We start from the raw sequence: 25803 nt of genomic DNA on the forward strand, positions 1-25803 counted from the left end.
TCATGGAAATGTGAAAAACACAACAAGCCAAAAAGAATGCTGCGACTTTTTGAGGATTGTACTGTAAAGTGCCTCCTGATCTATCCAAACACATGAAGCGCATTTTCAGTAATATTTTTCTTCGTAATTATGTATGGTTTTCAAAAATGTGAACTGCTGTAGATGAGAGAAGTGTATGCGCGTTGTGCACACGCTACATTATGGCCAAGCATTTGTCCCTAAAATAGCTTCTGAATAACGCGCTACTGACTTTAGACTAGCACCACTGACTTTAGACTAGCACTACTGACTTTAGACTAGCACCATAGACTAGCACCACTGACTTTAGACTAGCACCATAGACTAGCACCACTGACTTTAGACTAGCACCATAGACTAGCGCCACTGACTTTAGACTAGCACCACTGACTTTAGACTAGCACCATAGACTAGCACCACTGACTTTAGACTAGCACCACTGACTTTAGACTAGCACCATAGACTAGCACCACTGACTTTAGACTAGCACCATAGACTAGCGCCACTGACTTTAGACTAGCACCACTGACTTTAGACTAGCACCATAGACTAGCACCACTGACTTTAGACTAGCGCCACTGACTTTAGACCAGGTTTTTCCTGGTCAGTGGCAGAATTGTTTTCTGAAACGGCAAAATAGCACCAGGGAACGTTTGCGCCAGAACACGCCTCCTCTTGTCGCTGAACCGCCCCCGGGGAGCGCAAATACATTCCCTAATTTACCGACGTGCGTCTGGAGAGAAAAGTCCACTGTGCGTCGGGTGCAAATTTGTGTGTGTTCCAGATGTTTTATTTTAAATCTAAAGATGATGTGATGTTTTATATTATATATGAAGGAATATGAATTGTCTTTAATGGATTTATAAGAGTTGTATCTTGCAGTGTTGTCAGGGTTATAAACTTGTTATTATATCTTGGTCTATCTCTATAATCTATCATCTGTATAGTAAACATTAGGTAACATTAACAAACAATAAAACTGTTCTGATTGTAATTTGTGATTAATTATTATAAGCAACATATCTCTCGGTCTGTAAAATGTTTCTTATGTTAACTTTCAATAAGTAAAGTTTATTTCTACAGCACATTTAAACACAGATAATTCTGACCAAAGTGCTGAATAAAAGAACATAAAAATGTAAATATCAAAATCCAAAAAGAAGATCCCAACGCCAACAACAAGCAGCAGTTCCCAAACCCAAAATGATAGACAAGATGAGAACAGATTGAGAGATTAGAGAGTTATAATAGGTCTTTATCTCAGATATAAAAATAGAAATGGAGGGAGCACATCTGATATTTGAAGGCAGCAGCTTCCACCGTCATGGAGCAGCAACAGGAAAGGCTCTGTCCCATATTTCGCAGTTTGCAGATGATCTGTATCTGTGTTTTATTATAAAGTTAATGAAATAAAAGGTGTTCTACTTTGTCTCAGCTACAGCTCCCTCTGCTCCCGTTTACCTCACCACTGAGTCTCCCTTCATGTCCCGCCCACAACACTATCTGGTTGGTAGATGTTAGACGTGTATTAGTCAATCAACACTCATCATGACATGCAGCAGCCTCAAGTAGAAGCGTCTCTGGCTCAGGCGAGTCCCCCCCGTCCTTTTATGATTAAATCTAGAGCGCTACTTTAATGAGTCATTTAGGAAAACTCTAAAGTAACTATCCAGAGAGGAGCGCAGCTTTCAGCTCAAAGACACACTTAATATGCATATAGTCAAAATACTACTACTGAGAAAAATAAGTTTTGAATGTTAGAAGTGAACCTTTGATCCTGACAGGGTGCAGATGTTCCCTTATCGTCTCTATTAGTATGTTGTGTGTTGTATATATATATATATATATATATATATATGCTGAACAAAATTATAAATGCAACACTTTTGATTTTGCCCCCATTTTTCATGAGCTGAACTCAAAGATCTAAGACTTTTTCTATGTACACAAAAGGCTTATTTCTCTCAAATATTGTTGACAAATCTGTCTAAATCTGTGTTAGTGAGCACTTCTCCTTTGCCGTGAAAATCCATACACCTCACAGGTGTGGCATATCAAGATGCTGATTAGACAGCATGAATATTGCACAGGTGTGCCTTAGGCTTAGCTTTGTTGACACGAGAACCTTCTCAGCTGTAACTGAGAGTGGGTCTGGGGAAGGTTCATTCCAGCTCATTTCCAAAGGGGTGTCACCAACGGACACTACTGAAATGCCTCTGGGCGCAATTTGATAGTCCTTCAACCAATCAGACCAACGATCTGGGTGACGTAGCAGTGACAGCGGCATCAACGGGTTGCTGCGCTTCGGTCATGTTGAATGTAAACAAAAAGCTGCATGCCGTCGCTGCGCTATCGTTATCGTGTAAAGCCCGCCTCAACGGTTGTGATTGGTGTAAAGCCCGCCTCAACAGCTGCGATTGTTGCCTTGATTTGGAAAAATTGGAAATGGGCTTGAATGGGGTCTTGGCCAGACGGACTTGCAGAGCAAAACTCAAATTTGCCGGAAGTTGGTCAGGGTTTTCCCAGGCTACCTTAGGCTGGCCACAATAAAAGGCCACTCTAAAATGTGCAGTTTTACTGTATTGGGTGGGTCCTGGGGGGATTTTCAGGGGGTCCGAAAACCAGTCAGTATCTGGTGTGACCACCATTTGCCTCACGCAGTGCAACATATCTCCTTGGCATAGAGGTGATCAGGTTGTTGATTGTCATCCAGTCCAGCCGTCCAGTCCTCTTTAATGGCTGTGAAAAGTTTCTGGATATTGGCAGGACCTAGAACACGCTGTCATATACGCCGATCCAGAGCATCCCAAACATGCTCAATGGGGGACATGTCCGGTGAGTATGCTGGCCATGCAAGAACTGGGTTGTCTTCAGCTTCCAGGATTTGTACAGATCCTTGCAACATGGGGCCGTGCATTATCACGCTGCAACATGGGGCCGTGCATTATCACGCTGCAACATGAGGTGATGGTCGTGGATGAATGGCACAACAATGGGCCTCAGAATCTCTTCACAGTTTCTCTGTGCATTCAAAATGCCATCAATAAAATGCACCTGTGTTCATTGTCCATAACATAAGCCTGCCCATACCATCACCTCACCGCCACCATGGGCCACTCGACCCACAACGTTGACATCAGCACGGGCCACAAACATCACACCTCCCCTAAGGCAAACTGAGACTCCGGAAAAGCTTCATATTACAGAAATCATACACACATACAAACATAAAAACATACACACATCCCTTGCCCCCTCAGTGCAATCGGACTCTGTGCAATAACTGCTGTGTTTACTGTTTTCTAGCTATTTATTGAGAACATGGAATATATATATATATATATATATATATATATATATATATATATATATATATATATATATATATATATATATATATATATATATATATAACACACACATATATATACACACACACATATATATATATATATATATACATATATATATACACACACACACACACACACACACACACACAGTACAGGCCAAAAGTTTGGACACACCTTCTCATTCATTGCGTTTCCTTTATTTTCATGACTATTTACATTGTAGATTCTCACTGAAGGCATCAAAACTATGAATGGACACATATGGAATTATGTACTTAACAAAAAAGTGTGAAATAACTGAAAACATGTCTTATATTTTAGATTCCTCAAAGTAGCCACCCTTTGCTTTTTTGATAGCGCTGCAAACCCTTGGTGTTCTCTCAATGAGCTTCATGAGGTAGTCACCTGAAATGGTTTTCACTTCACAGGTGTGCCTTGTCAGAGTTAATTAGTGGACTTTTTCCCTTATTCATGGGGTTGGGACCATCAGTTGTGTTGTGCAGAAGTCAGGTTGATACACAGCCGACAGCCCTATTGGACAACTGTTAGAATTCATATTATGGCAAGAACCGACAACAAAAAAAAAAAAACCATCATTACTAAGAAGAAAAGTTTAACAAATGAAGGTCAGTCAGTCCGGAAAATTGCAAAAACTTTGAATGTGTCCCCAAGTGCAGTCGCAAAAACCATCAAGCGCTACAACGAAACTGGCTCACATGAGGACCGCCCCAGGAAAGGAAGACCAAGAGTCACCTCTGCTGCTGAGGATAAGTTCATCCGAGTCACCAGCCTCAGAAATCACAAGTTAACAGCAGCTCAGATTAGAGACCAGATGAATGCCACACAGAGTTCTAGCAGCAGACACATCTCTAGAACAACTGTTAAGAGGAGACTGTGCGAATCAGGCCTTCATGGTCAAGTAGCTGCTAGGAAACCACTGCTAAGGACAGGCAACAAGCAGAAGAGATTTGTTTGGGCCAAGAAACACAAGGAATGGACATTAGACCAGTGGAAATCTGTGCTTTGGTCTGATGAGTCCAAATTTGAGATCTCTGGTTCCAACCGCCGTGTCTTTGTGCTACGCAGAAAAGGTGAACGGATGGATTCTACATGCCTGGTTCCCACCGTGAAGCATGGAGGAGGAGGTGTGATGGTGTGGGGGGGCTTTCATGCCTGGTTCCCCCCGTGAAGCATGGAGGAGGAGGTGTGATGGTGTGGGGGTGCTTTGCTGGTGACACTGTTGGGGATTTATTCAAATTTGAAGGCATACTGAACCAGCATGGCTACCACAGCATCCTGCAGCGACATGCCATCCCATCCGGTTTGCGTTTAGTTGGACCATCATTTATTTTTCAACAAGACAATGACCCCAAACACACCTCCAGGCTGTGTAAGGGCTATTTGACCAAGAAGGAGAGGGATGGAGTGCTGCGCCAGATGACCTGGCCTCCACAGTCACCGGACCTGAACCCAATCGAGATGGTCTGGGGTGAGCTGGACAGCAGAGTGAAGGCAAAAGGGCCAACAAGTGCTAAGCATCTCTGGGAACTCATTCAAGACTGTTGGAAAACCATTTCAGGTGACTACCTCTTGAAGCTCATTAAGAGAATGCCAAGAGTGTGCAAAGCAGTAATCAGAGCAAAGGGTGGCTACTTAAGAAGTTATTTCAAACTTTTTTGTTAAGCACATAATTCCACATGTGTTCATTCCTAGTTTTGATGCCTTCAGTGAGAATCTAAAATGTAAATAGTCATGAAAATAAAGGAAACACATTGAATGAGAAGGTGTGTCCAAACATTTGGCCTGTACTGTATGTATGTATGTATGTATGTATGTATGTAACATTTTTTTTTATCTTTTTACTCTATGCTGCTATGGATGGCTCCAACAGAATTTCGTTGTACTGCATACAATGACAATAAAGATCTATCTACCTATCTATCAGCAAACCGTTCACCCACACGACGCCATACACGCTGTCTGCCATCTGCCCTGTACAGTGTAAACCAGGATTCATCAAAGAAGACAACACCTTTCCAAGAGTGCCAGATGCCATTGAATGGGAGCATTTGCCCACTTAAGTCGGTTACGATGACAAACTGCTGTGTTAGGGGACATTGGTTTAATAGTTAACCATGTTGGGAATTCACTTTTTAACATCATTGTCACCTAAGAGTTTTATTACAAATCATTTGTGTGTGTGTGTGTGTGTGTGTGTGTGTGTGTGTGTCCTTCTCCTCTCTCTTATCTCTGGATGGTTCCTCTCCTCTCTGAATAATGTGTGTATGAAGACACGTCAGCCTCCATGGTTTTAGAAGCGTGTAAAGAACATTGATTACTGGATAGAGAGCTGATGCTGCAACATTTCCTCTGATGATGACATAAAGAAGTCATGTTTGATAAAAACAGAAAAGGAGGAGCTGCTGATGATGGTTGGCATGGCGACCTGACGGCCTTGAAGGAGCTGATGGGATAACATTTCACTGGAACTGTACTTCTACCATTTCATGTGACAAATGAAATTGATAGGCCCATTTCTAGTTTTCCCGTGATGTCACGGCACTATGGGAGCACCCAGCTGGAGGGCAAACAGAAGCAACGAGTCAGCTCAGCTTTCACCACACGGTAGCCAAAATATCACATAGTTGTTGTTCAATTAGATTCACAAACGGAAGAGAGACAAGCCTGCTCTGTTTCTCTACAGAATTTTTTTTTAAAGTCCGGGAGCCCTATGTGACATGTTAGTCCAATCAGCTGCAGCCATCGTGGTTGTAGGTTTGTAGGTTTTTTTGCTTGTCATTGGTCAGTGAAGAGAAACTGGTGGAATGCAATGCTGGGAAGCAAGATCCCTGCTGTGAAAACAACTCGTATATGGACATCAGAAACAAAGCGTCTTGCTGATAAGAGGAATATGGATGGATGGTAGCCTGAGAGGGACAAACTTACCTCTGCCGCTTGGGTGCTTCCCTTTCTTCACACAGTGCTGCTTCGCTGGAGGCTCGTGGTCGATACTGTACGCCTTCTGGGAAACACAGAAGAAGAGAGAATGGCTTCATCACTTCCTGTCAGAGTTTCATCTGAACCATGTAAATATCGGATCCAAAGACCATAAAAAAAAACTTTGGGAAAAAGGGTTGAAAAGCAACAGAAACATCAGAAAAAAATGACAGAAACGTTAGAAAATGGTGCTTAAAACAATGGACACACACACACACACACACACACAGAGACACACACACACACACACACACACACACACACACACACAGTCTGTGATTGGACGGCGTACTCGCTGCCTGAATGGACTTTGTGTTGGTTGCTAGGAGACTTCATCAGGCTGCAGCATGGTGACAACAAGACCTTCACTGTCTCACAGAACCCCCCCCCACCACAGAGACAGGGTGTGAGAGGAGTCTCCAGGATGAAGATTTTATGAAGAACAACACAGAGGTTATTACGCATTTTTGCGTTTTTGTGACTAACAAGGCCCAGGCCCCCCCCCCCTCTTAACCACCCATCTACTAAAGTCTGCCAGCCTTCCTCTGATGGTGATGATGAAGGGTTAAACAGCTGTGTGTGTTTTAGGTGAACAGTCTGCCCTCTGCTGGACGATCTGCAGCGTTACACCTCAGACTGCTTCTGCCTGAAGGAAGTTGTTCCTCGCCACTGTGGCACTAAATGCTTGCTCCGGGAGATTGTTGCATCTCTGTAAATGCTAGTGTGGTCTAGGCCTACTCTATCTGTAAAGTGTCCTGAGATAACTCCTGTTATAGGGTTAGGGGTTAGACTCTCTGCCATTTCCTCTAAAGAACAGAAATGAACTAAATACAGAAACTGATGACCTCATGTACCAACTATAGTACACACCAGACTGTTTTCAGTTTTTTTCTTGCCGTTTGACGTTTGATGCTCTTTTGTTGTTCCACAAAGTTTGTTTTTTTTCCGTTATTGTTAAAGTCTAAGAAGTCATCATTTTAGTCAGTTCATCATCATCAGTTTATCATTTTAAAGAGTCTGTTCTGTGTTTTTGACACAGAGTCTGAACTAAAAATAGCCTTGTGAGTCAATCTGAACAGGACGTTACACCGTCGCCCTGCCATCAGCTGTTGGTCTCCATGGCAACACACACACCCCAACACTCCCACCAGAACAGGTGTGTCTCCCCATAGCTCAAATACTTCCCCAGAAACTCTCTTCTGTATACTTCTGTCTACGTTTCTCTGGCAGCTTTAGTTACTCTAAGACTTCATAAGACTGCCATCACCAAACCCACCAGACTCCATGTAAATAATCTGTACTTTTATTATTATTATTATTTATTATTACTTAATTCACCCATTTACATGTGGAAATATGCTGGCTCTATGCACGCTAAAAGTCCTGATTATTTACATGGAGTCTGGTGGAAATATGCTGGCTCTATACACGCTAAAAGTCCTGATTATTTACATGCAGTTTACATGGAGTCTGGTGGAAATATGCTGGCTCTATACACGCTAAAAGTCCTGATTATTTACATGGAGTCTGGTGGAAATATGCTGGCTCTATACACGCTAAAAGTCCTGATTATTTACATGGAGTCTGGTGGAAATATGCTGGCTCTATACACGCTAAAAGTCCTGATTATTTACATGGAGTCTGGTGGAGATATGCTGGCTCTATACACGCTAAAAAGTCCTGATTATTTACATGGAGTCTGGTGGAGATATGCTGGCTCTATAGACGCTAAAAGTCCTGATTATTTACATGGAGTCTGGTGGAGATATGCTGGCTCTATACACGCTAAAAGTCCTGATTATTTACATGGAGTCTGGTGGAAATATGCTGGCTCTATACACGCTAAAAGTCCTGATTATTTACATGGAGTCTGGTGGAAATATGCTGGCTCTATACACGCTAAAAGTCCTGATTATTTACATGGAGTCTGGTGGAGATATGCTGGCTCTATACACGCTAAAAGTCCTGATTATTTACATGGAGTCTGGTGGAGATATGCTGGCTCTATACACGCTAAAAAGTCCTGATTATTTACATGGAGTCTGGTGGAGATATGCTGGCTCTATACACCGCTAAAAGTCCTGATTATTTACATGGAGTCTGGTGGAGATATGCTGGCTCTATACACGCTAAAAGTCCTGATTATTTACATGGAGTCTGGTGGAAATATGCTGGCTCTTTACACGCTAAAAGTCCTGATTATTTACATGGAGTCTGGTGGAGATATGCTGGCTCTATACACGCTAAAAGTCCTGATTATTTACATGGAGTCTGGTGGAAATATGCCGGCTCTATACACGCTAAAAAGTCCTGATTATTTACATGGAGTCTGGTGGAGATATGCTGGCTCTATAGACCGCTAAAAGTCCTGATTATTTACATGGAGTCTGGTGGAGATATGCTGGCTCTATACACGCTAAAAGTCCTGATTATTTACATGGAGTCTGGTGGAGATATGCTGGCTCTATACACGCTAAAAGTCCTGATTATTTACATGGAGTCTGGTGGAGATATGCTGGCTCTATACACGCTAAAAGTCCTGATTATTTACATGGAGTCTGGTGGGTCCTGCTATATACTCTGTGGCAGTAGTTTCAGCTGATACTAGTGAAACATAACTGGAGCGCAGCGGAGATTCCAGGAAACATGCAGGCCAATCAGAGCAGACTGGGCTTCTTAAAGAGACAGGCACTGGCCAATCAGAGCAGACTGGGCTTCTTAAAGAGACAGGTGGTCCAGCAGAGGGTGATACAGGAGCAGCAGCCACGGGTAGTACATAAACATTAAAGCATGTAAACATGTCCTTCTGTAGTACACACGTCAAACTCGAGGCCCCCGGGCCAAATCCGGCCCGTCGCACATTTTGATCCGGCCCGGATATCAATTTAGGTTCACGATAAATTTTGGCCCACCTAGTTTTGTCACTTTTGCCGACACTTTGGGCACTTTTCATGACGTTTTAAAAAAAAAAAGTTTTAGTTGCTTTTTTGGCCCATTTTTCTATGATGGCTGAGGAACTTTTTCAGGTCTTTATGTGGACCAAACTGTAAGAAAGAAGACTATATGAGACATGCAGTAATAAGCAGGGTCACGGCGCTCCTCATATGAAGGACAACGCTCCGAGAGTAAACGCCAGGTGATCGATGCTCAGTAACCATGGAGATTCTGCACTACTGTATTCCTGCTTCGATGAATGAGATCAGCTGACTGTGGGTTAGGACCAGCCCTAACCATGGACTATTATTGTTGATAGCTAAAGTTATAATTAGACGCTGCCTGATAAATTTGCTTTTTTCTAACACAAAAAATGAGATAAGTTCATACAAATGAGGTTTATTGACCATGAATTCCAAAAATGAGTGTTTAACTAGTCACTAGTGGTGAATATACTGGTGGTAATAGGGGGAAAAAAGTGCCAGAAACATTGTAAAAAGCAACAAAAAATTAAACAGTGTCTAAAAAAAAAAGTGTTAATTTTGACCCTGGAGGACAACAAAAGGGTTAGGGAGCTCACAAACAGAGGAATCAGTCTCGCGTAGAGAGAAGTTCAACACAGAAACTTCTCTCCTGAGAGATTGCCCCCCCCCCCATTGAGAGGCGATGCGAGATGCAATCGCTCCCCATGTGAAAAGCTCTATACAGTTAAAGATATCTGACTTGTTCTCTTAAATAAAAGCACGTTAATAAACTCTTCATGTCGGACTCGTAGAGACTCACTTAGAAACTCCTGCTGCACATCTTCTTGTCATTTTTTCCAACATTTTTCTTGGTTTTGAGAAAAAGTCGAAATATTTAACCAAAAGAATTCAATATTTTGAGAGGAAAAAAAAGTCGAAATATTTTTAGAAAAAAGGCTAAATATTTTGGGAGAAAATAAAGACTCAGAATATTAGGAGGGGAAAACAAGCTGTTTGACAGTTTTCTGGTCTCGCTGTGACATCACACTGTGACGGGTTTGTTTATGTGCTCATTACATCACACACTGCTACGTTGGTCATCTTGTTGTTCCTGCTGAACGTGTCCGGTTAAAGTTCTGCTAACAGTCAGACGGTGTTACGGTACTGAGAGGGTCAGTCAGACGGTGTTACGGTACTGAGAGGGTCAGTCAGACGGTGTTACGGTACTGAGAGGGTCAGTCAGAAGGTGTTACGGTACTGAGAGGGTCAGTCAGAAGGTGTTACGGTACTAAGAGGGTCAGTCAGACGGTGTTACGGTACTGAGAGGGTCAGTCAGACGGTGTTACGGTACTGAGAGGGTCAGTCAGACGGTGTTACGGTACTCAGGGGGTCGGCTACAGCTCTAACATCCAGAGACAGACGTGTACAGTTTATTAACATGCTTTAATCTAATATCTGAGTGTATTACTGCAGGTCTCATACTGCCTTCTCTCTTCCATTGTGGTCCACATAAAGCCCTAAAAAAGTCAGAAAAAAGTTCCTTATCCATCAAAGAGAAAAGCGCCAATAGAGGTAAAAAAAAAGCAACAAAAACAGTAAAAAAAAATAAAAATAAAAATAAACGTCTGAAAATGCCAAAAACCTGTGGAAACACACCAAAAGTGTGGGCTAAAGCAACAAAAACTAGGTGGGCCACATGTGCTGTGAACCTAAATTGATATGCGGGCCGGATCACAGTCTGCGAGGGGCCGGATTGGCCCGCGGACCTCGAGTTGGACACTAACTTCAGACTCTTGTTGACAGATGAAACCAGCGACTGACCTTCTTTCCATAAGAAGCTCCCATTCTTCCCTGTCCTCTGCAGCCGGCACTACTTCTTCTATTTCCCAGCAGCCCCCTCTTCCTCTTCCTCTGCCCCCCCCTGACAGCCTGGCAGCCTGACAGCCCGGGCACGGGGGTGTTTTTAGCGCACCGGACCGTGAGGCAGCTTCAGAACAACAGAACTATCCAGAAGTGAAGCAGAAAGTAAAGCAGGACTGGAGCGAGAGAAACTGAAGCAGTAGCTGAACAGACGGCCACCTGTTACTGCCTGACTCTCAGCTGTGAGGAGTTAAGATGCTCTGATTGGATTAATGTCTTTAGAGGTGAGGGGGAGGGAGGGGGAAGAGGGGACAGAGAGAGCAACAGAGAGAGGGAGAGAGAGAGAGAGAGAGAGAGAGAGAGAGCAGCAGAGAGAGGAAGTCCACCTGTCAGGATAAGGGAAACCCCTGAAAATAATGTGAGTCTGACTTTAAAACTAAAAGTATCATGTTACATTAGCATGTAGCCTTGATAGCTTAGCTAATGTTACCACAGATTACACACACACACACACACACAAAGTATTCATACCCCTTGAACTTTTCCACATTATGGAAAGGAGCCCTAGAGAGCTAAAGCTTTTGGTTTAGTTTTAACATGAAACCACCCCGAAATCCTTATCCCCAAACCCACCAGACTCCATGTAAATAATCACTACTTTTACTTCTACTACTTTTTATCATCGTAAAACACTCTTCATTCATGAGATTAGACTACACACAGGTGGACTCTATTTACTAATTAGGTGACTTCTGAAGGCAATTGGTTGCACTGGATTTTATTTAGGGGTACCAGAGTAAAGGGGGCTGAATACTTTTGCACACCACACTTTTCAGTTTTTTAACCATGTATCATTTTCCTTCCACTTAATAATTATGTGCCACTTTGTGTCAGTTTATCACATAAAATCCCACTGTTTGTCAGAAAGAGTTTGAACATAAACTGGACACCAGAGAATGACTTCACACCGAGTCTGTATTTAATATTTACACGTTAAATAAAATGGCAATGATCTATCAATCACCAAACTCTTGGACATGATGGATTTAGTTTTCCCAGACTGAAACACAGCAGATTGATTATATGATTTAATATTTCAGAGACTCGGTCCCGGGTCTACGGGTCAGCGGCGGTGGGGCTCTCCGGCCCGTCCTGGCTCGGCCCAGACATCTGCATGAACAGCTCCCTCAGCTCTGTGAGGTCATCATCCAGGGACGGCAGGGGCAGGGCTGGGCGCTGCTCGCGCTCCTCGATGAAGTCCCACAGACGCACGTTGTTCATGAACTGAAAAATGAAAAAAAGACTCAGTTATTAAAGAGTGACTTCTGTTGCCCCCAAAATCACCAAACCCACCCAGACTCCATGTAAATAATCAGGACTTTTAGCGTGTATAGAGCCAGCATATCTCCACATGTAAATGGGTGAATTAAGGGTTTATTTCAACCAAACCAGAGTGGTGATTGTTGGAACAGTGGAAAGATGAACCAAGACGGCTTTTGGTAGTTTGATTTAGTTTCTGTCCACTTTGAATGAAGTGTGTTTTACGATGATAAAAGTCCTGATTATGTACATGGAGTCTGGTGGAGTTTGGTGATGGTGATTTCGGGGCTGTTTCATGTTAAACTAAAAGGATCTTACTCTTTAACTAAAAGGTCTATCTCTGTAGGGATCCATCCCATAATGTTGTCAGACACTTAGAATAATAATGTGAGTCTGTCAGCAGCAACAACAGAACTATTAGTGACTCTAACTGCTGCTGAACATTAGTCCTGTAGGGTTACATTACAGTGTGTGTGTGTGTGTCTGTGTCTCCACGTGTGTGTGTGTGTGTGTGTGTGTGTGTGTGTGTGTGTGTGTGTGTGTGTGTGTGTGTGTGTGTGTGTGTGTGTGTGTGTGTGTGTGTGTGTTGGACCAGTTTCAGAGATGATTGTTCCCATCAGAAACATGGAGAATATGGTCCAGGTTAAATTAATCCAGACGTTACCATTTAAGTTTATGAAACTACAAAACCTGAGTGTGGCTTCTTACCCGGACGTTCCCCTCAGAGCTCAGCTGTTTGCGTGGTCGGTCCGGTTCTGCTCGGGTTCCGTCTGGGAAGGCATGAAGATACAAACACTTCCCCCCGAATGGACAGGACCCCCGACCCTGATCAAAGTACTTACAGGCCTTCTTACTGCAGAGACAGGACGCAGATCAACGCTCAGTCACATTTCTGATTTAAACAATATGTTCATTTTAACCTGTGTTTCCCCTGGCTTTGTGGAAGACTACAGTGCATAGAGACAGAGCATATTAAGTATCTCTGTCTGTCGTCTGTCTGTCTGTCTGTGTGTGTCTCTCCTCTCTCTGTTGACTTGTATTGTGTGAAGGTTTCCTCCTCTTTATCCCATCTGCTAACAAACAACAGAAACATGTCTAAAAGCTGCTGTGTGCTGATATTAACGACCAACATGGTCAAGAAACCAGAACTTTAATGAAGACCAAAGTGGACACAGACGTGAGGAATCAGAAGGGAGAACATGGAGAGACACTAAGATAACGTTGTGGTTATGTCTGACGTTACGTGTGTTATCTTAATTTACAGACAGATAGTTAGGATGTTTGACTTGGTAACTAAATGTTTGAAAGCTGACCTGACTCCAGACTTGAAGAGCTCTATGAGATGGTCCTTCTCGTCCTGATCCTCCACCCAGTAAACAGACGGGATCACAAACTCTGAGACCAGCCGACACTCGGGACACGACCTGAAAAACACGCACACACACACACACAGTTTACTACAGCTGCACAGATTAACAACACACACACACACACACACACACACAGGTTTCTTTCACACTTTTTTAAATGATTTTTTCCCCTCTTGTTGTTGTCCCCCCGTGTGAAAGGCGTCTTACTTGACGATCTTGTTGCTGAAGTTGCGGGTGCAGCGCCACTGGCGGATACAGGCCAGACAGAAGGTGTGACAGCAGGAGGACAGGATGCCGAACCGGCGCTCTGACGGGTTCAGCTTCTGCACCACCAGCTCCATGCAGATAGAACACACCTGGACAACAGCAGCATGGTTACAGAGAGAACACACCTGGACAACAGCAGCATGGTTACAGAGAGAACACACCTGGACAACAGCAGCATGGTTACAGAGAGAACACACCTGCGTTGGGAACCGACCGGCCTGAGCGCCCTTTTCAAACAAAGAGAACGAGGCTTCCATGCAACTGTAAAATTCCTAAAAGTCACACCTCCATGAGAAAAGATGGCTGGAGGCACACACACGCTGAGTGAACCCACCTTGTCCTGACTCAGCTGGGCTGCAAACGCCTTCTCCATGTCGGCCTCGAAGGCCAGCAGACACATCTGCAGACACACAGGCAGAGAGACAGACAGGCAGAGAGACAGAAAGACAGAGACAGACGGACAAACAGAGAGAGAGACAGGCAGAGAGACAGACAGACAGATGTATAAAAAACAGCTGATCCAGTCAAAATATTCCAATTTCTTTTTTCTCAACAATCTGACATTTTTCCAAAATAGTGAAATGTTTTCTTAAAGTTTGGGGTAAATGCTACACACTAAAATCTGGTGTTGAAATATGAACATCTGTCCACACATCTGTTCTGATTTCTGTGTTAACGTGCACACCTTCTCATGCGCTCTCCTCTGCTCGGGGTCATGGGGGTGGAGCACCTGCAACCTGCACACCTCACACAGGTCGCCATGGAGATACGTACAGTTGTCTTCGTAGAAACAGTGTCCGGCAGCAGCGTAGGGACACAGCGGGGGGAGGTTAGGGTAAGCCCCGCCCACAGGGGGAGGAGCTACACATAAACAAACATCAGCTGTTATTATATTATCATCCTGTAGTAATGATTAAAATCACAGACAACTACTAGCCAATCAGAAGCCGGCATTTGATCCGACCTTGGTCCTGTGCTGAAGCGTCCAGACCCGTCCTGATGGCGTCCACGTACGAGTGAGGAGACGCCGCCGCTGCCATGACCTCCGACCCCAAACTGTCTGCTGGACCCCCAAACATGGTGTCTACACCCAGGACTGAGAGAGAGAGACAGACAGACAGACAGACAGACAGACAGACAGACAGACAGACAGACAGAGAGAGACAGACAGACAGACAGACAGAGAGTAAGTAAGTAAACTTTATATAGCACCTTTCACAAACAAAAGGGGTCACAAAGTGCTTTACAGTAAAACAAAAACAGAGCAAAGACAACACATACAAAGCTATATGGCTAATAAAATGCTTGTCTAAAAAGATGAGTCTTCAGGTGTTTTTTTTAAAAGGTTTCCAGAGAATCCAAAACTCTCAAGGATAAAAGGGAGAGAGCTCCAGAGCCCTGGGGCCACCACCGAAAATGCACGATCACCTCTTGTTTTAAAACGTGTTCTAGGAACAATTAAGAGCTCCTGGCTTGAAGACCTCAAAGAACCGACCAGGAGTGTGTGCGTGCAGTAGTTCCTGGATGTACGAGGGAGCTTGGCCATGTAAGGCTCTATAGGTAATAGTTAAAATTTTAAAATTCACTCTAAAACCAATCGGTAGCCAGTGAAGAGCCTTAAGCACAGGAGTAATGCGACCTCCTGCTGGTCTTAGATAAAAGTCTTGCTGCTGTGCGACTTGCGGAGCCCAAGGATGATTTGTTTAAGCAGGTGTATAGTACATTGCAATAATCCAAACGAGGGAAACAAAAGCATGAACAAGCATCTCCATCTCTCTTTGAGAAACCACAGATCTAATCTTAGCAATGTTCCTGAGATGGAAAAAACAGGAACGAACCACAGACTTCACATGACTGTTAAAACACATAGATTTGTCAAAATGACACCCAGATTACGCACAGCATTACAGTCTGAAACTGATAGAGACCCAATGGCCTGCCTAATCCTAGGGGTAATGTTATCTTAGGCAAAGATCATCACCTCAGTTTTGTCAGAGTTTAATTGCAAGAAATTGTCAGCCATCCATTTGTTAATGGAGGCTAAACAATTGTGCAACAAGGACAGTTTGTCTAGCTTATCGGGGCTAAAAGATAAATATAACTGGATATCATCAGCATAACAATGGTAAGATATACCTTCGAAACTACTAATAATTTTACCAAGAGGAAGCATATAAAGACTAAATAGCAAAGGGCCAAGCACAGAACCTTGAGGCACACCACAAGACAAAGGAGCAGAGTCTGACAAGTAAGTTCCCATTGACACAGAAAAACTCCTGTCTGAAAGATAGGAAGAAAACCAGTCCAGAGCTGATCCAGTAATGCCCACCGTTGTTTTCAGTCTTTCAATCAGAGTGCAGTGGTCAACCGTATCGAACGCTGCACTCAGATCCAGAAGGACTAGAACAGAACATTTACCCCCATCAGCAGCCATCAAAATATCATTAGAGACTTTTAGGAGAGTAGTCTCAGTTGAATGGTTTTTTCGAAAGCCAGACTGAAATTTATCGAAAATATTATTAGAATCCAAAACTCTATTTAGCTGGCTCGCAACAACCTTTTCTAAAAAATTTTAAATAAAAAAGGCAATTTAGAAATAGGCCTGTAGTTTTTAAACAAAGCTGCATCAAGATTGTTCTTTTTCAATATGGGCTGGACAACAGCATGCTTAAAACAGCTAGGGACCTGGCCCAGCTGAAGAGATAAATTTAAAATTTAAACCAAACATGGTCCCAGCAGATGTAATGTTTTTAAAAGTAAAGATGTTGGTAAAATATCAACAGGACTTTGGGAAGGTTTCATCGAGCCCACTAGCTTAATTAAGTCATTCAGGGACAAGGGGCAAAAGGAGTCCAGTACCGAAAGTGTCTGATGAGTAACAATATGGGCGCTTACTGATGGAATGATGCCTGCCCTGATAGCACTAACCTTGTCCACAAAATGAGACAAAAAACGGTTGCAGTCCACATTTGAAAACACAGGGACAGTACACGTAATAGGAGAAACAATGTTGTTAATGGTCTCAAACAGAGCTTTTGGATTGTTTTTACAGGAAGAAATCAGCTTAGTAAAATAAGAGGCTCTAGCCTCCTTGATCGTTTCATTTAGGTCAATTAAGAGCTCTTTAAGATACAGGCGATGGACTTGGAGCTGAGTTACTTTCCATAAACGCTCAGTTCTCCGACAGATACGCCTCAAGCTGCGAATGGCATCATTCATCCACGGGGTTGTATTAACAGAGGGTAATTCTCTAATTTTAAGAGGCGCCACTTTGTTCAGCAGCAGGGTGCAATGATCAAGAAACAACTGTGCACAAGCATCGACATCATCAGAAATAAAAACTGAGCTTAAATCAAATGAGTCTGAAAATTTCTCAACAGTGTTAATAAAACGTGAGCTGGACGCCCGTTTAGCAGGCACAGGATCAACATTACAAACAAGATCAAATGAGATGCATTTGTGATCACTAACAAATACATCATCGATGCAAACATTATTAATGTTCAAACCATGAGAAAAAACAAGATCTAGCGTATGACCCTTGCTGTGCGTAGGACCCAACACATGCTGAGTAAAATTAAAAGATGCAGTGATATTTACGAAATCAACAGCATTTTTGCAAGTATCATCGTCCACATGAATATTAAAATCACCAGCAATAATCACTTTTTCCAGCTTAATGGTGGATGATAAGAAATCAGAAAAATCATTAAGAAAAGATGCCACTGGCCCAGGTGGCCGATATATTAAAATACAATAAAATGAACTGGAACGACCAACTTTAGTAATCTGTAGTTCAAAGGAAGAGTACGTGCCAGCGCTCAATGACTGGCAGATGAAATGTTTTTTAAAAACCACAGCAAGACCTCCACCTCGGCCTGTGAGTCTTGGGGTGCTGATAAAAGTACAATCCACAGGACAGAGCTCATTCAAGTGATAATATTCCAAATCCCGTTGCCATGTTTCCGTAAGCAACATAAAGTCCATGTTCTTGGAAGTTAATAAATCACTGAGCAAAAGAGACTTATTTGCAATTGAACGGGCATTTATTAAACCCATCCTGAGCGATGCAGGAGCACCTGAAGCAGAGAGAGAGGCTCGCGGCAGCGACCTCAGATGCACGGAGCACACACTGCGGCCAGAGGCAGGTTTTCTGCAGGGCACCCGGACCGGAGCACAGGGGGCGTTTGGGAAGACAGAGCGGAGACATGACGGCCTGGAGTCGCAGTCAAAGACCCCCAGCTTCCGGAGCTTTTTTAGCTGAACTTGTCTCCCTGCCCTTTTTCCTCGCTTCCTCTGTCGTTTATGAGAGGGTCGTATTTGGCCCTCTCCATGCCGCATACAGACAGCCGATGCAGATGGACAGACAAACGGGGCTGTAAACTCACCCGTAACACTCCAGGTGCATCCACCACCGCACTCCCCCATAGAGGATCGGATCAGCAGCAGCGTTTGGCGATCATAAACCCACGCCGTTGACACAACATTTGTTGACAAACTCAGTAGCAATATAGCACAGGAAACAAACAAAACGAGACGGGACGAGCAACCAGCAGCAGCGGCGAAGCCAAACACAGGCGCCATGTCGGAAGTGAGAGATGAGTGTGAAGAGAGAGAGAGAGAGAGAGAGAGAGAGAGACACACAGACAGAGAGAGAGAGACAGACAGACACAGAGAGAGAAAGAAAGAAAGAAAGAAAGAAAGAAAGAAAGAGAGAGACAGTATAGTTAGATTAAAAGAAGAGACGTAGCTCCCTACTAGGGATGGGCATGATTACTCGACGATCGATAATTGATTATTAAGAATTTCGTCAATGAATTTAATTTGTTATCGATTAAACTAATAGTGGTTGCGTTGCGTAGTGCCAGTCTTGAAAAAATTAAACATTTTACCACTCGGGGGCAATATTTGACTCCATACTCAGTTACCTGGCTGCGAGTTTCCGTTTTGATTTCAAAAGTAATCATGAAGAGACACGGCCAAGTGTGGCGTGGGACCATTTAGATTTTTTTAAACAACTTAGTTCACTGCAAACGCTGAGATGCCGTGTATGAGTACAACACGGCCACGACTCAAACGGTGTAGCCTACCTAAACAAAGTGTATCCGACCCTGGTTAATGTCGGTGGCGGCCGCGGTGCATCCTGTTCTCAGTCTCAACCTAGCATCAGCTTGGCGTTATCACGGAGGAGCTGTGATGCACAACGAGCGGAGAAAATCACCCAAGGGACCTGCAAGTTCATTGAGATGGATACATGGAACCAGTGTATCACATTTCGTCACGACGTACCATCACCAGACTGGTAGAAACTCACCACGAAGAACGGAATAAGGTTCCCCGGGCTGGCCCAGTTAGCGCGGAGGTAGGCGACCTGTGCATCCCGGCAACGTGGCTGTTTTGGGCGGCTGGACTTACAGTCACTAGGTAGCGGTCGCGTCTGACCCCACATCATGTCAACATGCTTATCTTTCTCAACAAACATCAGTAGACTGGTGCAGAAGTTGTATGTGAGTTAGCCTACTGGTTATTTTTCATTAGGCTTTGTCCCGTGCCTTGGATAGTTTGGAGTTACATTCTGTTTAAGAACGCCGGCTCGCAGCTGCAGGTTCTGCTGCTTCAGAGCGCCGCACCGCATCTATAATCTATATCTACAACCTCCAGTTTAACTGCCACAAGTTGTTCTTGTAATTAGGATCTCATCGAGGAAAAACACGCTGTATTTTCATTGCATTTTTAATTTATAAAAAGTTAAATAAATAATGAATTTTAATATAAAAATATTAATGATGAATCGATAGTCGATTGTTAATTCTCCCGACGATCGACGAAGAAAGTGAGTGTGTGTGTGTGTGTCACCTCTATCTCCGTCTGTCTGTCTCACCTCTGTCTCTGAGGACCGGCGTCTTCTTAACTCCGCCTCTGACTGAAGGTCCGCCTCCAGCCCCTCCTCCAGCTGTGGGATCCTCTAGAGCTCCTCCCCCTCTAGATGAAGCTTTTATGTGGTCATACCTGCACACAGAAACACACCAGAGACACAGGTTCACTGTCTACACAGAGACACACACTCCCTCCCTCTAAAACATCACCAGTTTACCTGCAGCGCTCTCTGTAGGCACAGACCTCTCTCTCTCTCTCTCTCTCTCTCTCTCTCTCTCTCTCTCTCTCTCTCTCTCTCTCTCTCTTTTTTACCTGCAGCGCTCTCCATAGGCGCAGACCCCCCTCTGGTAGAACTTGCAGATGGTGGAGGGTTTGCTGTTGTTGGGGTCGTGGGAGAACAGACAGCGGCTTCCCTCTCTGCACACGCCGTGGAGGAAATACCTGACACACAACACACAGGGAGTTACCATGGTTACCCCCTTGAGATTCAGTTTAAACTACGGTAATTAAACATGTGTATAAGGTATACATACACACACCACAGCAGTATAAGGTATACATACACACACCACAGCAGTAGAAGGTATACATACACACATCACAGCAGTAGAAGGTATACATACATACACACACACACACATCACAGCAGTATAAGGTATACATACACACATCACAGCAGTATAAGGTATACATACACATACATCACAGCAGTATAAGGTATACATACACACATCACAGCAGTATAAGGTATACATACACACATCACAGCAGTAGAAGGTATACATACACACATCACAGCAGTAGAAGGTATACATACACACACACACACACATCACAGCAGTATAAGGTATACATACATACACATACACACACACATCACAGCAGTATAAGGTATACATACATACACATACACACATCACAGCAGTATAAGATATTCAGTACATAAACACATAACAGTTCAGTCAGCGGATTAGCATCTCCTAGGATGGCGAAGGAATGTCCCGCCCTACTCTGCCTCTGATTGGCTAGTACTCGGTGCCTTCGTTGGTTGGATTGGATGGGTTTAGGCATGGCCAAGGTAAGCCAATCAGAGGCAGAGTAAACCAGAAAAAAAGGCGGGACATTCCTTCCCCATCCTAGGAAAACGCTTATTCTCGTTCAGACGGACCATCTGAACCGTTAAGTGTCTCCCTGTCCGGCTCGTTCATGTGTCACGTGCACATTGTTTCTAATATTACATGTTGTAGCTGAAGGAGACAGATCAGGTGAGTTAATGTTGGTTAAACTGGCTGGGTTTAACGCCAAACCGTACACAAGCTAACAGCTAAAAACATTAGCACGAGGCTAACGCGTCTGCAGCCATCTCACACAGACAGACAGACAGTTAGCGGAGCGCGAGACAGACAAACAGACAGTTAGCAGACCGCGAGACAGACAGACAGACATACAGACAGGTAACCAACAGACAGACAGACCTACCTGCAGGTCACCTGTTTGGTGCTCATTTTTCCTCGCGGAGCTTCAGCTAACGTTAGCGGGTTTAAGTTGTCGCGTTGGTGTCGCGGTCAAACCCGTCCGAGTCCGACTGGCAGCCGCAGCGGGAAGGTTCCTGTGACGTTTATCTGACTGTTGGTAACTCTTCTTCTGCTTCTTCTTCTTCTTCTTCTGCTTCTTCTTCTTCAGTTGATTGTTTAACGGCGGATGTGGACTAACTTAGAAACATTAAAACTGTACGATCGTGCTCCCTATTTAATGTTTTTCTATTCTTTGCTGACTCCTGGCATGTTTATGTTCATTTATTTAGTTTCTTTTAGTTCTAGTTTTATGGATATTTTTTATATTTAGTTATTTTCTATATTTACTTGTGAGTAATGCATTTCCGTTTTGTTTTACATACATGTAATGAATACTAGGTTTAGATTAAATGTAACAAAAATCTTTTTTCATTTCTTTAATTTTGTCCTTTTTTCCTTTTTCATATTAATCAATTAATTATACTTATCAATTGACAGACACATATAGGATTTAAAAAAGCAAAAACAGCCGTTCAAGGAGTTATTTAAAGTGTCAAATCAGTCTGATGAACCAATCAGATCTCATTGTCTTTAAAGTAGCATGTGGTCTTTTATTTTGAAGGAAACTCAGTCAATAGTTTGTGTGTCTAAAGGCCCTGACACACCAACCCAATAATCGGCCGTCTGGCAGTCTGGCGAGGTCGGTGACTCAGCAACTGCATGGCCTATTTCTCTCTTAAAATGTTTTCAGAAACACATTTCAGTGAACTATCTTCGTAAAATATGAGATTGTATTCCGAGCTGCCATTATGCTAAGTTATTAGTTTGTGTCTTTAAAGTAGCATGTAGTCTTTTATATTGAAGGATAGAGGATGGATACCCAACGGGTCGGGCTCGGTCACATCAGCACGATAAGGCATTGAACATTTTAAATTTAAAACAGCTGATTATTGTGTGTGTGTGTGTGTGTGTGTGTGTTAACGTGCGCTTGTTGTCCCGTGTGAGCTGATGCCTCATCTGTTGACATTTCTGAATGCCTTCCTACAGCTGCTTCATAAAAGCTTTCCACACAAACACACCTACATGTCATTAGTATGAGAACAAAATGAGATTTTAACTGTGTTGGGCTCGGGTCGGGCTCGGACAGAAATGTCTTAATGCCTGTCGGGCTCGGGCCGGGTTCGGTTACTGCTCTGTCGGTCGTGGGCCGGGCTCGGACAGAAAAATGCGGCCAGATCCGCACTCTATTGAAGGAAACTCAGTCATTAGTTTGTGTCTTTAAAGTACCATGTAATCTTTTATTTTGAAAGATAACTTAGTTTCTGTGTCTTCCTGTCTCAGAGTGACAGCGCCCTGCAGTCCAAAGGTCAGCAGGAGCAGGTGAGCACCTGCAACCTGATAGGCCGGAGCCGGGCAGGGACGTTATCTGATAGGCTGTAACCTAGCAACCAGGTGTGATACGGAGAGGGAGGAGAGGAGAAGGTTCAGACGGCAGGCAGGCGAGAGGAGAAAAGAAGTCAAAGAAAAGAGTGAAAAGAGGAGAAAAGAAGTCAAAGAAAAGAGTGAAAAGAGGAGGAGAAAGGAGGAACAGAAGATCTGAGGAGTAAAAAGGAGAAAGTTTCCTTCAAGGTAAAAGACTTTATGCTACTTTAAAGACACAAACTAATGACTGAGTTTCTGTCAAAATAAAAGACTTTTTTTTCTCCAAAATATGCTCCAACACATTCTATACACAAGTTATTGATAGTGTGTGTGTTTTCTGTCCAGTTGTCGGAGGATGGATGTGTGTGTGATCCGTGTCAGTCACTGTGAGAAGGAGATCTTCTGCTTCTCGGTGCCAGAGGAGTGTCCCAGCTGTGGGGAGCAGCTGAGGGGGAGCAGACTGCAGGAGGCGCCGGTCAGCCTGCCCTCCCCCCTCACCAACGGACACAAGACGTCCTGCTGCCTTCTGGTCGCTCCCGCACAGGACAACACACACAGGTACACACACACACACAAACAGCCACACACAGGTACACACACACACACACAGGTACACACGTACACACACAAACAGCCACACACAGGTACAAACACAAATGTATATACACACACACACACACACACACACACACACACACACACACACAGCTACACACATAGGTACAGACACACAGGTACACACACACGACACACACACACACACACACAAACAAACACACACACACACACACACACACACACACACACACACACACACACAGCAACAGGTAAGCACCATAGACCAAAACAAAAGCGTCCACAAAAGCTGCAAAATAACAAGAGTGTGTGTGTGTGTGTGTGTGTGTGTGTGTGTTGAGAGTTTGATGGGATGTCAGATCTGCACACTGGTGTCTCCAACACTTCAGGTATGATCCATCACCATGACGATAGTTTACAAACAGATGAAGTCATCAACATGTAATGTGTGTGTGTACCTGTGTGGCTGTGTGTGTGTATCTATGTGTGTGTGTGTGTGTGTACGTGTGTGTGTGTGTGTGTGTGTGTGTGTGTGTGTGTGTGTGTGTGTGTGTGTGTGTGTGTGTGTGTGTGTGTGTGTGTGTGTGTGTGTGTAGGAGTGGTGTATAACTACACTCAGAGTGGTGTTGTTCGGGATCAGAGCGGCTGGGAGAGTTGTGTCAGTGTTCCTCTGGTCCGGCCCGACATGTTCCCCCTGCTGGCTCAGTGGGACCGGTACCTGGACCAGTTCTCTGATGGACCCATGTGGGACCCCGCCTGGCACAGGTACCAAGATTCAGGACAAAGCCTGACGTCCAGCCTGTAATGTCAGGCTTTCTCCTTCCTCTCTCTTTGAGTGTTTCCGTTCTCATCTGCCTGTCTGTCTGCCTCTCTCCCTGCCTGTCTGTCTGTGTGTGTCTCTCAGGTTCGACGAGGAGCACCATAACTGCTTCACGTTCTGTCTGGGCTTCATCAACAGCGTCCTGGCAGCAGAGGGGCGGAGCCCTGTGAGCAGAGACACCTTCACTCACAGCTTCATCCTGCCGAGGATGAGGAGGGTCACCAAGTACACCACGCTGTACCGCCACATCCAGAGACACCAGTACTACATGGTGGACAGACAGCAGGACACAGCAGCTAAACCAGACATATTTTAGTCTGTTGGACTGGAACTCAGCCCTCAGAGTGTGGATGGACCCCTCATCTACAGTCCCATGGAGAGAAATAGAGCAAAACCTCACTGGACGTCTAAAGCGTGTTTTACAGTAACCGCAGCCGAGCTGGCGCGCGCATATGTGACGTCATGAAATCGCTGTGACTATTTATACCTGCGCTGGTGGTCCCAACACTAGCTGCAGTCTTCTCCTGAACAGAGGTGGCGCTAATGAGCAAAGGCTACCGACGTTGCTCTTTCTACAGACTAGAAGACGAAGAAAAAGGTAAACAACGGCAGAACTGGCAGCAGCATTGACCTCAATGCTTTGATTTGATTGGATGATCTACTTCGTCGGATCAAGCCTTTCATTCACCATAAAAGAACTCATCTTAACCCAGGAAGTTTACCAGAGAGACCTGCAGTCACTCTGAGAGTCCTGGCGTTCAGTTGTTGGCGAACTCGTTCAGGCCTCCTGTTTCCATTTGGTCGCGCACCGCTGAGAAAAAAAAAGAGCCGTGCACAACCTCTGCTCGCACGCCATAAAGCCACCTTGGATGCGGCTAGTATACCGTACGTTTAAGACTGCAAGACCTTGCCTTTACAAAAGTGTATGCTAGCCTAAGGCCCAACACATTGACCAACTTTAAACAGGTCGAGGAGCAACTACACCAATAAGTGGCATTTGAACACCCCAATTTGGCACGATACACACTTAATGGCCCTCATTTATCAACCTAACGTAGAAACCAGCGCAGATATGAGCGCAGACAGGCTTCACATGTGATTCATGAAACGTTGGTATCACACCAATCAGAGCGTAAGAGTGGTCGTACATTGATAAATGCAGCGGCTTGAAGCGATCGTCATTTAAATACCACGCCCCAATATATTCTCGGTTTTGAGGCCTCGCCCCTACAATTCACGACATGGCGAGACGTAATCCGGCTGAGAAGCGGCACTTTTCAGAGGTGGAGATTGAAACCCTGATATCTCCGGTTCATTTGTACTAACGTGTGTACTATTTGGCAGCCTGAAAACTGATATTAAAGACTGTATAAAGAATGAGGAATGGAAAGAGATCACTGATGCGGTCAACAGCGTTGCCGTAGTAAATCGGACTCCAGCTGAAGTTTATTTAATTTATACATCCTTGACACATGTTATCTATAGTCCTAATAGCAATATACAGGCTTCTAC

General features: G+C 44.1%; 3 protein-coding genes across 4 annotated transcripts in view; 1 reads left to right on the forward strand and 2 right to left on the reverse strand.

Annotated features, from left to right (window-relative positions):
- si:ch211-236d3.4 (protein FAM107B) overlaps positions 1-11385 on the reverse strand; it is a 32519-nt gene extending 21134 nt beyond the window's left edge. Inside the window, exons 1-2 of the mRNA XM_039797333.1 lie at positions 11087-11385; positions 6318-6393 (exon numbers count right to left, since the gene is read on the reverse strand). Of these exons, the coding sequence (XP_039653267.1) occupies positions 6318-6393; positions 11087-11110 (100 nt within the window). The 5' untranslated portion in view covers positions 11111-11385. The remainder of the gene's footprint in view (positions 1-6317; positions 6394-11086) is intronic.
- A 697-nt stretch (positions 11386-12082) lies between these two features.
- On the reverse strand, positions 12083-21576 carry mkrn2 (makorin, ring finger protein, 2). The gene is made up of 10 exons (XM_039797329.1): positions 21439-21576; positions 20272-20400; positions 19964-20091; positions 15047-15178; positions 14768-14943; positions 14417-14482; positions 14023-14171; positions 13759-13869; positions 13154-13298; positions 12083-12409 (listed from the first exon to the last, which is right to left on the reverse strand). Exons 1-10 carry the CDS (start codon positions 21462-21464, stop codon positions 12242-12244), a joined length of 1230 nt encoding a protein of 409 aa, XP_039653263.1. The 5' UTR covers positions 21465-21576; the 3' UTR covers positions 12083-12241.
- Positions 20788-24724, forward strand: LOC120557215 (MKRN2 opposite strand protein-like). Of its 2 annotated transcripts, none has more exons than XM_039797332.1 (5): positions 20788-21224; positions 23241-23453; positions 23811-23860; positions 24068-24236; positions 24376-24724. In XM_039797332.1, exons 2-5 carry the CDS (start codon positions 23251-23253, stop codon positions 24605-24607), a joined length of 654 nt encoding a protein of 217 aa, XP_039653266.1. In that variant the 5' UTR covers positions 20788-21224; positions 23241-23250; the 3' UTR covers positions 24608-24724. The 2 variants fall into 2 exon arrangements, with proteins under 2 accessions (XP_039653266.1, XP_039653265.1); XM_039797331.1 differs by lacking the exon at positions 20788-21224 and adding an exon at positions 23036-23102.
- The last annotated feature ends 1079 nt before the right edge of the window (positions 24725-25803 follow it).

The sequence above is a fragment of the Perca fluviatilis genome, chromosome 4 (assembly GCF_010015445.1).
Source record: "Perca fluviatilis chromosome 4, GENO_Pfluv_1.0, whole genome shotgun sequence".
Classification (NCBI taxonomy): domain Eukaryota; kingdom Metazoa; phylum Chordata; class Actinopteri; order Perciformes; family Percidae; genus Perca; species Perca fluviatilis.